The following is a 15631-nucleotide window of genomic DNA, read 5'->3' on the forward strand; positions in this document are numbered from 1 at the left end:
CCCACCTATTCCATTCCAACTTTTCTAGTTTGGAGCTGTGACTCCCTTTTCAAAACCCTGGATCTGCATCTGAAAAACAACTGCTGTCATACTGATCTTTACCCCACATCTCCTTTTTACAATTGTCTGTTGTTGAAAAAAACTACTGCTATCATACTGGTTTTTACCCCACATATCTTTTTACAATTGTCTGTTGTTGATAAAAGTGGAATCTACATATATTTTGGTTATTTTTGTTGGATTAATGTCTCATTGACATAACCTCACTATTTCCTGTTTTAGATATCATTTTTATTCACAGATCTGATTTTTATTTAATAGTCTATTTTTTTATTTTGAATTATTGCCTTGAACACGTTACAATTTGTCATGGTTTCACTGACAGAGAAGTATTCCTTTTATCAGATTATAAATATCTTTGTGTATTTCATTTGGTCTTCACATTGAACAAAACAAATTTGAGAAGTATTTCATAATCTCTTATTTAATCACGTGTAGCATCTGACTTTTTTTTTCTGAACAGCTTTTTGACTGTTTTCTTTGCTGCCTTAGTCAACACTATACAAGATAGCAACACTAAGAAATGAAAAAAAAATATTATATATTGTCATATCATTGTTCTTTTTCAGTTTTCCTTTCGTTCCATTCTTTTTATTTCGTTTGATATCTGCTGTCTTCTGTAAAAAAATGTAAACAAATTAGTCCTTCTGTTTAGTGATTAAACAAGTGGAGATTTATTTGTCTAATTTCATCAAATTACTTAAACTTTTTATCTTCAATTTAATCCAGTGGTTTCACAAAAATATATCGAAAAGTGTCATCTAATCAGTGCTACTGGATTCAGAAGTCTCTTAATGGTTATTCTATAACTTAACGCAAATATATGTAATATAGATTGAGGATATTAAAGAATAAATACCTTCACAAAATTTGCTCCTCCAGGAAGGTTTGAATCATTTCTAAGCTTATTTACTTCTTCATATCTTGAATCTATCCTTAATTGTGGCACTTCTAATTGATCCTACAAAAAAAAAAAAAAAAAAAAATAAATTAAATTCAGGTTAAAAAAACTCACAATGTATTAGTCAGCGACCAAGGCCACAACATTCAAAAATGAAAGACAATTCAAACAAGAAAGCTAATGGCTTCACATACACTTTACATTTCTAAAGATCCATGACAGTGATGTCAAGGTCATATCAATCCTGTTAGAAAGAATGTGCACCTTACAATTATTCCATACACCAAATACAGTTGACCTATTGCTTATGGTAATTGAAAAACATGCCAAAACCCTAAAACTTTAAATTGACCCACGAAACATGAATATAAAGACAATCATATGATACCTGCAAGACACACATGCACACCTTAGAAGTATCCAAACAACAAATATAGCTGACCTATTGCTATAAGTATTTCTTAAAAAAAGACCAAATACAAAAACTATAAACATCTACTCCATTCATGTTATTTGGTCTCTGGTTGACAGCTATAGTTCTCACTGGCAAACATACCACATCGTGTTTTATATTATTCCAAGACTACAATATTATCAATTGAATATTTAAAGTTGTCTTACTTTTATGATTATTTTATTTGCAATGCACATATTGTAAACTATCTATTTTAGTTTCATACATATAGAAAAAGTAAATAAGAAATAATGAAAACATATGAAATTATTAATCAACAGCTAACACTGCACTCATATGTGTATACATATTTCATTTTTTTATAGCTTTCTCCTTTCAAAAAAATAGTTTTCTGTTAGGAGAAAATAAAATAAAAGAAAAGAAAAATGTGTCTGAGGACAGAAATACCCCCGCTCAAGTTTTGCAATTTTCTAAGTTAAAAAAGGTCATAACTATAGAACGGCAAATGATTCACTCCAAAACTGTTTGTGTGTTGTGGTTCTTAGCAATATATATGAGTTTCATTACATTTGGATGAGGAAATCTTAAGTTAGAGTGCGGAAACGAAAATGGGACGGACGGTTAGAAGAAAGAAAGGTCAAAGCTAACACTTAATGCCCTTATTGCCTATGGCGGGGGCATATAAATAAATATGACACCAACATAGTCTTTAGTACATGTAGTATGTTTTAAATCTGTATCTATTCAAAGTTGCCTTAATTCTAAAAGATTTTGCCTTTTTTTACATTCAGTTTTTTCTTCCGTGCATACTATTATTATAAGGTTACTGTCTAAATAAGGCTAACATCATATATCTTTTTAAGTGATTCCATTCATAAGGGTCTGGAAGGGGGGCTTATTTCTTCATTATTTAATTTCTTAGATCCTTATTCTCTATTCGTTAAAAAAATTTAGCACCCCATTATTCTCTATGCTTTATATTTCAGCAAACTATTATTCTATATATTCTATTTTTTTTTTTTTTTCACTTATTTCATTTTGTTCTTTATTTTGTCCACTTTATTCTGCACGTTTTGCCCATTATTCTCTATTCCGCACACCTCATCCAAAGTCTCTTCCATCAGGTGATTTCTTTTTCAATTAATATAGAAAAATAGGCATATTGTCTAATGTAATTTGGTGATAGTAACTAAAATTAAAGAATAGAAGATTACAGAAAAAAGCCAGCAAAAAAGTTCTTTAGACTTGGTTAAGTAAGTGCATTTAGTGAATTTGTGTCATGAAAACATGAAATTGATAATCTTTGTCCTTAATGTATTTTATAGGAAAAGTTCTCCACCTAAAATAGCTATCATTTCCTTCTAAAATTTAACAGTAAACCCTTGGACTCATTTGACATTTGTGTTTGAACTACTTATTACATTTTGTATTAATCAATGCTTTACAATTTTTATCAATGTTAAAGTTGATCAATAAATACTCAATTAACCTTAAAAATACTAGAATAAAATTATATCATGTTGCTTAATAATTCTTCCTTTTAGAATTATTTTGAATATTTCCAAAAATCACTTGAAGATATTAAACATAATGAAGGGGCTATTTAATATATACATTTGTGAAAATCATTTAAGTCATCTGCAATACCCATGACAGTAAGAAATTCACCCCTGTCATGCCTGTAGGCAATTGATAGTTTTAATGACATCTGTTTATTACCTATAGTAGGTTTATTCTAATTTCTGATTATTACAAATACAATGTTAACATCATGACAAGTTTGTATATACAAATTCTTGATCTGGATTATAACCTGTTCTCATTTCACATGTGCATGGTCATGAATTCATATTCAGTAAATATATTATATATTTTATACATGTATTGTATATATATAAAAATATTTGTGATGAACAAATTAACTTAAAATTGACATTTTATTTCAATAGGATACTTTCTAGATAACAATGAATATCAGGACAATTAAGTTTGTTTACACAGTTGTTTTAAATATGATGGTTCACAAAATACAAAATATAACTTAAAAATAGCTCTTTCACATTGTAAATCAAAGGCAAATATATATCATAAAACTTAATTATGACTTTTCCTGTACCCTTTTCTTTGGAGCTTTCTGTCATAAATTCTGGACATCACCGATAAGGAGATGTCATACCATTGCGAAACTATTAAGCGGAGACCAACCGACAGCTATTGTTTACTATCTATCGTTTAAAATCAACAGATTACTGTGCCATAACAGAATGTAGGACATAAAGTCACGGACAAAAAGTTATTGGACAAAAAGACACAATTCAGTTTTGAGATGATTTTTATTTGAAGAAGAAAACATTTATTTAAAAAAAAAATATTTTTGTATTTTTCTTGAACCATTAGATATAAAGTAACTTTGTAAACAAACTGTATTTTAAAATGAGCAATACTAATCAAATATTTGTTAAGAAAACAACTGGTCGAAGTGACTTGATACTTACATGGTTTCATGTTGCCAAGAAATATATCCTTTGCAATGTTAAAATTTGGTAAATATTCTTTGTCAAGGCTTCTGAACAATTTTCTAAATTGTGAAATGAATATATATAATAAAAAGAAATTATTTCAAGAACTCTCTCTTATATATGCAAACAATTATAAACAAATTGTTTGTGACGTTTTGTCCTGTGACTTTCTGTCCGCTAACCCGATAATCAACAATGAGCAGAACCCATATATATATATCATATATATAGTGAGAATAAAAGTCCCACCATGACAAATTATGAAATATTCAAAAGAGAAAACCAATGCCATAATCAATATATAAATAAAATGAATAAAGAGATGTGGTATGATTGCCACTGAGAAAACCCTACACCAGAGTTCAAATTACAAAGATATAAGCAACTATAGGTCCCCGTACAGCCCTCAACAATGAGAAACCCCATAATTTATAGCCAGCTATACAATGTCCCACATAAATAATGCGAACCAATGTGAATGAGAAAACTAGTGTCCTTATCTATAATACAATTTAGGAATAAAAATATGACAGCCATGAATCAAAACGCACAACTGAATAACAGGGGTTGTCTTTGTTAAAAAAATAACCTGAAAAATCACAGCGTGTTGAGCTGTGTGTTTTTTTTTTTCAAATTTAAAAAATTGCAGTTTTCTTCAAATGATGCAGTTTACTTCAATTGAAATTTTGGGTGAGAAAAAACCTGTTAATTTCCAAAAGTCAATTTGATAGGTTGACAGTTTAAAGCTACAATAATTCAGAGGTTCAAAGTCTCATATTCAAATAGAAAGTATATGTCAGAGTAATACAAAAAGACATCAACCTATATACATTTATCTTAATATATATATCATAATAAGTAATATTTTATCTCAGGTGCACTATGTAACTAGAGGCTCCAAAGAGCCTGTGTCAATTACCCGCATCTTCAATAATGACCCCCTTTTAATAAAAAAATCATCATTAAAGGTTAACAAATTTTTTTTAACTGACAATAGCAGTCATGTTGACATATTTGTAGATCTATTCCTGTTGATAATTTTCCTTTCTAAAGTTTCTATTTACAATGTACATGTATCTATTTATTTTTTAACTTTCGAGATAATAGCATGAATAGGGTTAACATTTTTAAAATGGTAAAATTAGTCTTTTTAGAGCAATAATTCCTACATGACTGACAGTTTGGACGTAAATGGACAATGGTTAGAGCTCAATATATTATTTCTGCTTAGTCAGAATTTCTCTATTTATAGTGGTTTTAAAAAAAAATAAGCAAAACTTGTATTTTACCCCTATGTTCTTTTTTATCCATGTCCGCATTCTTATTTGGCAAGTTGTGTCATTAGACACATATTTAAAACTAGATACCACAATAATGATTGTGGCCGAGTTTGGTTAAATTTGGCCCAATGGTTTCAGAGTAGAAGAATTTTGTAAATATTAACGAACGACGATGACGGACGAAGGACACAAGTGATGAGAAAAGCTCACTTAGCCTTTCAGCCAGGTAAGCTAAAAATGAATAGATGAGATATGATCTTTAATGTACGGAAGCGTATTAGGGCCATCCTTTTTTATCTTACTTTTTCAAGTTGTCGACGCTATTTTGGAATTATCAACTTTTATTTTAGAAATTCCAACTTTAATCTTCCGACCCTCAATAGTCCGACACTGAGTTTTTCCTACTTTCATTAATCGAGTGAATCTCTGAATTGAGAGCATCGTGACTTTTCGCTCATTGGACTCCCGCCTCTGCAAAACAGTGCACTCCTGTTTGCTATGCTTTACTTTACTTTTTGTTGGTGATAATGACTGTAAACATCGATGCACATCCGCTTATACAGCAATATAATGTACTGCATATATAATTACAAATGGATAATAAGTTTCATAACATTTGGTTGAGGCAAACTAAATTAAAAAAGTAAATATGACATATACAAGTCGTTTTGTCTTTTGCCTAGGGTACTAGTCATATGGCTTTATGTAGCAGAGGTCCAAGACATATAGGTGGTAGAAATTTCATTAGTTCTAAGTTTTGCCTTTAATTACTATTTGTTATCAATAGTTATAGTTCTGGTTCCATAATAAATGTTGTTGTGGTTCAAATGACACCAAACAATTAAATGGATATTTGCTCAGTTTAAAATATGATATGATTTAACATTGTGTTGTATTCACTAGCATGGTAAATATACAGGTTGATCTATATACTTAAAGTTGCGCAACTGTAATATTTTCACGCTATCACGTTAATGTAATGTCCGTTTATCCGAAATCCTCACAAATGTAATACTTCCAGAGTTCTCAAAATATGTTTTTCCATGCTGGTCTTTAAAGAAAATCTGCTGGTCCCAACTTTTATATCTTTTGAAAATTACCAAAATTGTGTAGGTCCTTAGCAAAAATTTGATGGTCAAAACCTTCGGACCACCACTTCTCAAGAACTTTGACGCCAGATTTAGACTCTTTAAGCAAATCAGAAAGAGAAATAATTAAGACATATCATTAGACATGACAACATAATGTCATTCAATAGCAAATTTTACATTTTTTTCCTACCACGTATCATCTTTAATTTTAGTTAAGCTGTATAGGAAAAACATATCTTTTCATGCAAAATTTTCATAACATAAGGGACTTCACGTATCAGAAGGAGATTTTTTGCATTAAAATAGATGACCTTCGTCGTGCATTTTCTAGTAAATTTCCTATGTTACAATGCTTATGGTATTACGTTGTCAATTGCTTTGATCGCAACCGGTGTTACTCATTCCAAAAAAAAAAAAGAACTTGAGATTGGTGTGTAAAGATAAAACTTTTAAAACTTCTTGACCCGACGTCTGATTGTGCAAATATAATGTTGACAAACCATTTAAAACTAATGTAATAGTTTTTTCCATATCAAACAATTTAAAATTTTATCCGTCCGATCTGGGACTATTACACTAATATATTAGTCCTAGGTCCGATACTGCTCTTTTGTCACTTGGTCACTGATAATGTTGCTACCGTTGAAATGTCCTTGAATATTTTGACGCTAAGGCTGAACTTCTTACTATTAATGCTTGACATGACCAGCTGCTCGTTTTAGATTAAACTATGTGGTTTAAGTGTAAATGTCGAAACACAGAGATTTCAATGAACAGCTACATAACCAAATCCCCCTTTTTATGAAAATGCTTGATCCGGTCGTCGGTATCAATAGTTAATGATCATTCAAGGAGTTATTTCACAAATCAAACAAACACTCTTGTATAGCTTAGGAATGTATGTATAAAATTGAGAATGGAAATGGGGAATATGTTAAAGAGACAACAACCCGACCCATATGTATACAAATCAAAACTGTCAAAATATCTTCAACTAATGTACTTACGTTACTTCAATCGGACACTGCAAAGATTTATCAAATGACAAATGGCGCGAAATCATAGCGTGGATATTTGTCGGAAGCTATTGGGACTATCCCCAATTCTAACCTTTACGAATGAGTTTCAATATCTGATTTTTGTGTAACATTTCAGTAAAAGATAATATTATTTTTTCATTTTGTTTGATATTTTATATTTTAACAGTCATTCTTTTTTTTTTTTTTAATTTATAAAAATGAAGCAAGAACGTGTATCAAGTCCATTTGCCTATTATGAATCTTTATATTTAATTGTTTATTTAATTATTCAGTAGTTTTTTTTTTCACTTCGTTTTCTCTGCTTATTAAAGGGAAGTAATTCTTATATTATTTCGATACACTGAACAGTACTGGACAAATATTCTATCGATGAACTGACAAGTACTAAAACGTACTAGACACTTTTGAATCAACTGTAAAGCGTTTTTTTTCTTAATAACCTGAACAAGTACTGACTAGTACTAAATCTCCTGCTACACAGGCCAGTGTACTGAATGTGTACTGAATAACTGAAAAAGATCTTGACATTTGTCTTTGGTGTAAATTCAGGTATTTAAAAGTTGTTCAGTTTAAATGACCGTTTTAGTAGTAAAAACGAGTGTCTTGGGTCAAATAGAAAGTAATTATTTTTCCTGATGTTTTACAAATGTAAACAAATGTTCGAATTTCTGAAAAAAAAAAAAAAAACAAACAAACAAACAAAAACAAAACTTTTTGGTTTCCATAGCAACCATCCCAGACCTCGAATCCCAAACATTTTGTTGTTAATTATTGACTACAAACATTGATACTTTATATTTTAACTACAATTTAAATGGAGGTGGATGTAAAACTGTATATGTTGTTTATGCAAAATGTGTATAATTTGCCTTCACAAATACAATGAAAAATGACCTCTGTTCTTGTGGTTGTGACAATTTTCAGTCAAAATATTTTTTTTTATATATAGGACATTGCTGTAATATTTGTTATGCATCTGTTTTTAAGAAAAAACATTAAAAAATATTAAAATAAAATCTGGTTTTGCTTCACAATGCCTGCAAATGAGTTGTTTTTTCAATGCTAAATTCCCCACAATGTACGGGAAAGCTCATCGACTTGGTTGCCATGACAGCCGTGGCCTTGCAATTCTTTGGGAGGCATTTTTCTTACTTTTGCACCTAATTATTTAGTTATACTAAGTTTCAGGAAAATCGATGACTATGCGTGCCGAACCCCTATATAAAATGGTTGGTGGTTACAGAGAATTGCTCTTAATATCAGAACATTATTTGAAAAATGCAGGTTGAATACTCTGTATACAGTATTTAAAATAGTGACTATGAGGAGGCTAATATTAATTAATCAGTTCGTGGTTTCGAAAAACATAATATCAATAGCAAATTTGCTTATAACATTTTTGTTCTGCAATCATTTGTCCTTCCATATTTTTCTCGAACGTAACAACATCGAATGAGATTTATATCTGAATTTTAAAGAGCACGAGCAACACGACGTGTGCCACCTATTGAGCAAGATCTGCTTTCCCAACCTTAGTACTTAAGATAGCCGTTTTTGTTTTGGTTCGTGTTAGGCAGCCTTTAGTTTTAAATGTTGTATTGTGCATACTGTTGTTTGTTTTTTCGTACTTTTTCGTTTATTGCCATGGCGTTTGAGTTTGTTGTCGACTTAATGAATATCCCTTTGTTATCTTCAGTTGTTTTTTTTTTTATGTGGCGTAATATATAAGTGCTGGAATATACAATGTACATTGCAACGATTAATTCACAAAAAAGACAACTTTGCAACACAGCACACATTTGGTTCAACTAAGCAAATGGCAACACATTATATTTTTTTTAAATAAATTTGTATTTCAATAGATGGATAGCACATAAATATACCTATACCCAAGCTGTTTACATGCAACACGTGCTTCCACAATATCAAAATGGTCTGAGCATACAGTTCCCCATTGATAATTGTAATACACCTCCAGACGTCCTTCACGAGGACTGTTACCTCCAACAAGACGAAGATCGCCTATTAAAGTTACTTTTTAAATTTATTAGTGAAAAAGAAAGGTATGACAATTCAAATTGTATATATTGATATATACTATTATATCTTTTTTTCACTTCATGAGTTGGCCTGCTTTTTTATTGCATTGAATGAATCATAACTAAAATACACTTTGACTTTCTTTGTTTATTTCTAAATGGTTTTGGTAAATTCTAAAGTTTTATATTTCTGGTTTTGTTTTGCTTTTCATTGTATTTTGTCTGCGTTTTTTTGCCTCGCTCATAATTGTTCTGGCATTAAAAGAAATTACAAACGATCATACGAACTTTATACAAGGTCAAAAAAAATGTGTTCCCTTTGAAAGGAAGTTTTCCCCTTATAAACGTTGGGAAAGTGATTTCTAAGAAAATGTAAGTTTTTAGAATAACAATAATCAGGAGTCTTCCTGACGTAGGATTTCTAAACTGTGAAAAAATGTAAATGCACTCCTTCTCTCAAAAGTTTAATTACATATGTGAAAATGTTTGAGCTTCAAAATAGGTCATAATACATATCTAAGTTTACAATAAGGATAGGCAAATGAAAAAAAGGCCTCCATTATCAGCTACCTGAAGTGTGTTGCGCGTGATGACCCATTTTCAACAGTAAAAATTATATTATCAAAATGCTAATGTTTAATGATTTGATTTACATTATTAAAATAACACTATGTTTGACCATCATGGTCATTCTCAAAACTGTTTTGTCACAACTCAAGTGGAATAATGAGGTCGTAGTCATCGATAATGACGATATTTTATTGTTCTTTTGACCGTTACTGTGATTGTTTATTTCCAGTTTTGTGTGATTTTCCTTGAACTCTAACTATCAATTTATCAATTTATCAATTTGACATTACTTCAACACCAATAAAAGGTTAAAAGACAACATGTACATAATAAATAAAAATTGTCAATTTATTGTTTTTTTGTTATATTTCAATATCTATATACGGACCTTTAAATATTTGATGACTACCATAACATCTAACGCCAACATCTTCACTGTGGCCACAGTTATTTACCCCCCATCCTATATTGCTACACATGTCTATACCAGCTTTTGTTTTAGTGCAGTTGACGTCATCTAACCATATCATTCCATCACCATTACCAGCGGTATAAAACTCAGCATTTGAACTTCTGTTGAAATATATTACATTATTTTTATTTGATTCCATTAATGATATTATATAACAGGTTTGCGATTTATTACCTAATTTGTAATTATAATCATTAGACATTTTTTGTTAACAAAGACACGAAGTAAATCAACACGACTTTGTTAAATAGAGTTTTGTTTAATTAGTTTTCAAGTTTATGTGATACTACCTCCGGAAGTAGCAACAGCAAAAATGGAAACGATGTGTTTGTATGTAAACACGAATCGAAAACCAATAGATCGGTGAAATTAGTTCAAATAAATGGTGGGAAAATTATGATTTACGACATTCTCATTTTCAGTGAAAGACAAAGCACTACGGTTTGGACAAACGAAGGCTTAATGTACTGCTAGAGATTACACTAATGTCTGCTTTACATGATATAGATGTTAAGCACGAAAGATATCAATTTTAGTATCACAACAAAATAAGTCTTTCATATTTTATGATGGTTGATGTCATTGCTGATGGTTATTTTGGCACCGATAGAATTGCACAACTGTGCATACATGAAATACAAATAAAATGGCAATTTTCGGAAAATTGAATGACCATCAAACTATAAAATCATTCGCACACTTAAATTATAGATGCTTTTTCACAAATGTTGCACAAAAATAAAAACAAAAACTTATAAACGTCATGCGTCCACAGCGCTTTTCTTTTCTGGGTTTACCTTTTCACAAGGAACGCTCAAAGCTGAATATTTGAGAGCCAAAAAAGTATAAGAACTAAAACAGGTCGTGAGCACTATGACCAAAAAGGATCTAGAAATACTAATCAAGTCAATTCCAGGTCAGCTCTGCCTAAGTGTCATGAAGACATCTTTCGATTTCAATGCTCTTCCACTTCTTGTTGATTGTTTTTTCCCAACAAATAGATTCGAGCACAACTTATAATCATTGTGTAGACAAAACACGAATCAGGCGTACTAAAGTATAATATTAGTATTTTTCCATTTTTTTTCTCAACAGAAAGAAATAGTGAATTCATTACTATAAAACGAATACGAAGAAATTTATTATAATGTTAAGTAGCATATACGCTCAACATACAAATAAGACGATGTGTTATGATTGCCAATGAGACAACTATCCAACAGAAACCAAATTACAAACATTTACGAAAGTGACTTTTTAATGATTCTTTCGTTCCTCTTTATGGTATAAGCAAGACAACAATCAGACAAAACTAATCATTAAACGATGTGCCTTAATTTAAAACGAACTACCTTAGTTTCAGTTGCCTGCATGCAACAATAGCGTTGTTTTTAGTAAAGCCATCGTCACAAATTGATCCCCATGAATTGCTGTGGTATATTTCCAATCGTCCATAATCTGTTCCACCAATTAATCTTAAATCACCTGATTTGTGTTAAGATAATCAAGAGTTTAAGGAAAAATGTGTTACTTATTTTGATTTTAGGTTTGTTCATTATAGAACATGTTGATTAATCCTTCATTGATATTGTTACCGCTCCATTTTTTGGAATTTATAAAGCTTTAACTTAAAGTATGTACTTAGGTGAGGTTTAGGAATTTTTGTCAATTATTCGGACTCCTTTGTTTTTTTCCTACGATACAGGGTAAAATATTTTGACCCATTTTTCTGTTCATATAAGACTTCAATAGCTCTTAAAAGGTCATTTACCAAAATTTAAGCAGATCCTAGATTTTTTTTCCTTCAATTTGAGACCCAAATGATACTAATGCAAATATAAGGTTAAAGTCCGAGTCAGCCTTTTCCCGCCATTTATTAAAAATTAAATATTTCGAAAAGGAGCTCAATAACCTATCAATATTTTAGATTATTTTGTCCTTAACTAATGCTCTTCTGACTTATAGTATCAATTTTAAATTCTGGATTTTTTAAATTTCACCTAAGTACATCCTTAAGTGGATACCTTGATCATTTTGTTTCAAAAGTAGAACACAAAACTGATTAAATAGTTAAACAAATGTTTTTTTAAATGCTAAGGTGTTATAAGGATAACTCTAACTCACAACAGATCAGTTATGTCGTTTACTGAGTACACGAATGTCTACCTAAATAAGTTATGCCTTTTTACCTTCAGATGCGTCAAAACACCAGATTCCAACATCTTCAGTGTGTCCACAGTTGTGAGTTCCCCAACCCCTATTACCACAACTACTCAATTTTGTTTCGTGTCCACTGCAGCTTATGTCATCAAGCCAAATGTGTCCCATTCCGTCACCTGATGTGTAGAACTGAACATTTGTCCAGGAACTATAAAGAATAAATAGAAGTCAATCGAATATAGTATTTCTTACAAATATATCAATGCTAGTTTAGTTGAAAGTGACTGTTTATCAAAGTACATTTTTGTATGTTTTAATTCTTTAAAAAGTGATATTTCAAATTATATTTTAAAGATGATCTTTGTTAGAAGAATATGGTTTTGATTTTGTTGTATATTTTTATAAATAAGAAATTCTGTCTGCACAATAATTTGTTTCTAACTCTTAATGAATAGTCTTCACGACGGCAATAGTTATTATTACCTTGAACCTAGCTGTTTGCACACGACAATTGCATCGTTGTAACCAAACGAATCATCACAGACGGTTCCCCATATACCATTGTGAAAAATTTCAAGTCTTCCCTGAAGCTGGCAGGCACCTCCAACTAAACGTATTTCCCCTACCAATACACATTACCCAATAAAACTTGACACGTTGAAAATTTTAACTGAATACATACATTTTTTTCTTTCAATATGTGTTCTATTGTAAACCATAATCGACCAAAAAAAGGCAGTTATCAGTTCATACATTTGTTGGTCTTAATACAGTATTTGATATATAAATGAATTGTATATGCAATCCGATTGAACATTCTGGGGGTAAATGTTCATAATCCGTCCTAATCTTTTCTAACATAATGTCATCGAATGCGAAATATCACAAGATATTTACTTATAAAAAAGAGAAGATGTGGTATGATTGCAATGAGACAACTATCCACCAAAGTTCAAATGAAGTGGATGTAAGCAATTATAGGCAACTGCATGGCCTTCAACAATGAAAAAAACCCATACGGTGTAGTCGGCTACAAAAGGTCCCGACATGATCAATATGAAACATTTCAATCGACTAGTGCCGCTTTTAGGGTAAGAAAGGCAAGTCGTTGTATATTTCATGTACATTGTTTTACCACCGAATTGTGGAAGCGTTCAGTCATTAATTTACTGTGACTAACATGGTACTGCCTTTCTTTCTTCGGTTTGTGGTTTTTTATTGGTAGGTGGTATCTTCTTAATTTATATCACGTATCAAATATAATATGTTTTTCCCGTCCAATTGCCCAAAACTTGTAATTCCCTTACGAACGTTTGATAACGTAAACATTGCAAGTGGTTTAATATAAAATATTGCGTAGATCAGTTACTTATATATGATTATCTAACGTTAATCAATCGACAATAACACTAAATCTCTTTTAATAATAGTCGCAAAAATTGTAATCCATTTTAAAAAGACAAACCTTCACGACTGGTTCTGGAAAGACTAGTCAGAAAAAACGAAAGGAAACAAAATATCTTTATCCGTGTGACTACATGCAGATGAAAAATTTGGTTCAGATCCATTTCCTGATGAAAATAGGAAGTAAAAATATAAGCTAACATCAACGTTTCTTCCAAAAAAACCACCCACAAAAAAAAAACAAAAACAAAACGGACGAACAAGCATAGAAAAATAACAACAAACACATCATGGTCCAGATCGGTGACCAAGTACATGTATAAATCAGGTGGTGTTAATAGTATATTTACGTAATTATATTGTATTTTAACAGATTTTATAAAAAAAAAATGCATATCTTTATAACCCTAAAATATGTTTACTATTATCTCAGCGTATGCGGCATGGATTGAGATATCATTTATAAAATGTATATCATCTTTTTGATGACTAGTATTAACGGTCTATAAATTATTATACAGCCAGTAGAACTTTCGAAGAGACGACAGTAACACAATAACTAAATTGCTTCCTAGTAAAAAAGAATTCGAAAATTAAAATTATTTCATTTGTCCTAAGATGAAGTTCACAAACAATAACCATCTTCGATTTCTAGACGTTAACCATGACATGAAGCACACTTAACTGTATATTTGATATAATTTATTTCAAATTCATTAAAATAAATCATCTATACAGCGAAACGTGAATGTATATCATTCTTCTTTAGAAATCCCGGAATAATGCCTACGCCGAATGAGTTAATGAACATGTCGGCTATCACGGGAAAACAGTTTTCCCAGATGGAAATGTGCACAAGCTGAACGTATTTCATTTGGTTAAGACTAAACTGATTCATTCATTTTTGATTCGAAATTTTGAGGACACGTTCTCATCGAATTTCTATAGAATAATGGGTTTCTTTTTTCATGGAAATTTGTATGTATAATCTGGAAGTAATTGCAGGGGACGTTGCTTAGGGTAATAAGAATAATGTACTTAGAATAATTCTATATTGAATACAGTGAAATAAGACACTTTAAAATAAAAACAAATTTTCTTGAGAACAATTGAAATATAAGTCATTTGATGGGTCATTAAGAAAAAAAATATAAGACGCTAAAACTTAAAACTGAAAATTTTGGAAATTGTTGAAAGAAGCTAATGATTATACCCATACTCACCTGCTAACATCAATACATCTAGCAACGATAATTTTCAACCCACAAATTTAATGAAACATTTCCAATTTCAGAATGACTGGTAATAATCTGAAAATAAAACACATAACAATAACATAATTAAAACTTTTAACTAAAGTTGGTAAATCATGTGATCCTGAAATAACAAATAGTGTTAAGTTCTAGTCCGATAGTGAAATCTTTATACTCTATTATTAAACAGTCTATGGAACTGAGGACAATCGACAACAGTTTTAATTTATTTTAACTAATGAAATAAAACATAAAACGTATTGTATACCAACATAAGAAATATATCCATACACCAGGCATAATTTTCTATTAACATGATAAAGTGATGATCAGTTTTATATATACAGCAAAATCAAACTTTAGAATGCGATACTAAGCGCCCTGACGAGCAACGTCAACACATGAATAGATCAAAGCATGACTGTAT

The 15631-nt window shown here is 30.6% G+C and overlaps 1 protein-coding gene and 1 long non-coding RNA gene across 2 annotated transcripts in view; both read right to left on the reverse strand.

Annotated features, from left to right (window-relative positions):
* The window catches only part of LOC127721876 (neurotrypsin-like), a 33147-nt gene extending 17889 nt beyond the window's left edge, over positions 1–15258 (reverse strand). Inside the window, exons 1-7 of the mRNA XM_052228696.1 lie at positions 15175–15258; positions 14013–14118; positions 13031–13169; positions 12577–12755; positions 11740–11872; positions 10304–10488; positions 9190–9328 (exon numbers count right to left, since the gene is read on the reverse strand). Of these exons, the coding sequence (XP_052084656.1) occupies positions 9190–9328; positions 10304–10488; positions 11740–11872; positions 12577–12755; positions 13031–13169; positions 14013–14115 (878 nt within the window). The 5' untranslated portion in view covers positions 14116–14118; positions 15175–15258. The remainder of the gene's footprint in view (positions 1–9189; positions 9329–10303; positions 10489–11739; positions 11873–12576; positions 12756–13030; positions 13170–14012; positions 14119–15174) is intronic.
* LOC127721884 (uncharacterized) lies at positions 467–9183 on the reverse strand. The gene is made up of 2 exons (XR_007991505.1): positions 920–9183; positions 467–677 (listed from the first exon to the last, which is right to left on the reverse strand). It is a non-coding gene; the product is annotated as an uncharacterized LOC127721884 (long non-coding RNA).
* Positions 15259–15631: the final 373 nt, after the last annotated feature.

The sequence above is a fragment of the Mytilus californianus genome, unplaced genomic scaffold (assembly GCF_021869535.1).
Source record: "Mytilus californianus isolate M0D057914Y unplaced genomic scaffold, xbMytCali1.0.p SCAF_12, whole genome shotgun sequence".
NCBI lineage: Eukaryota > Metazoa > Mollusca > Bivalvia > Mytilida > Mytilidae > Mytilus > Mytilus californianus.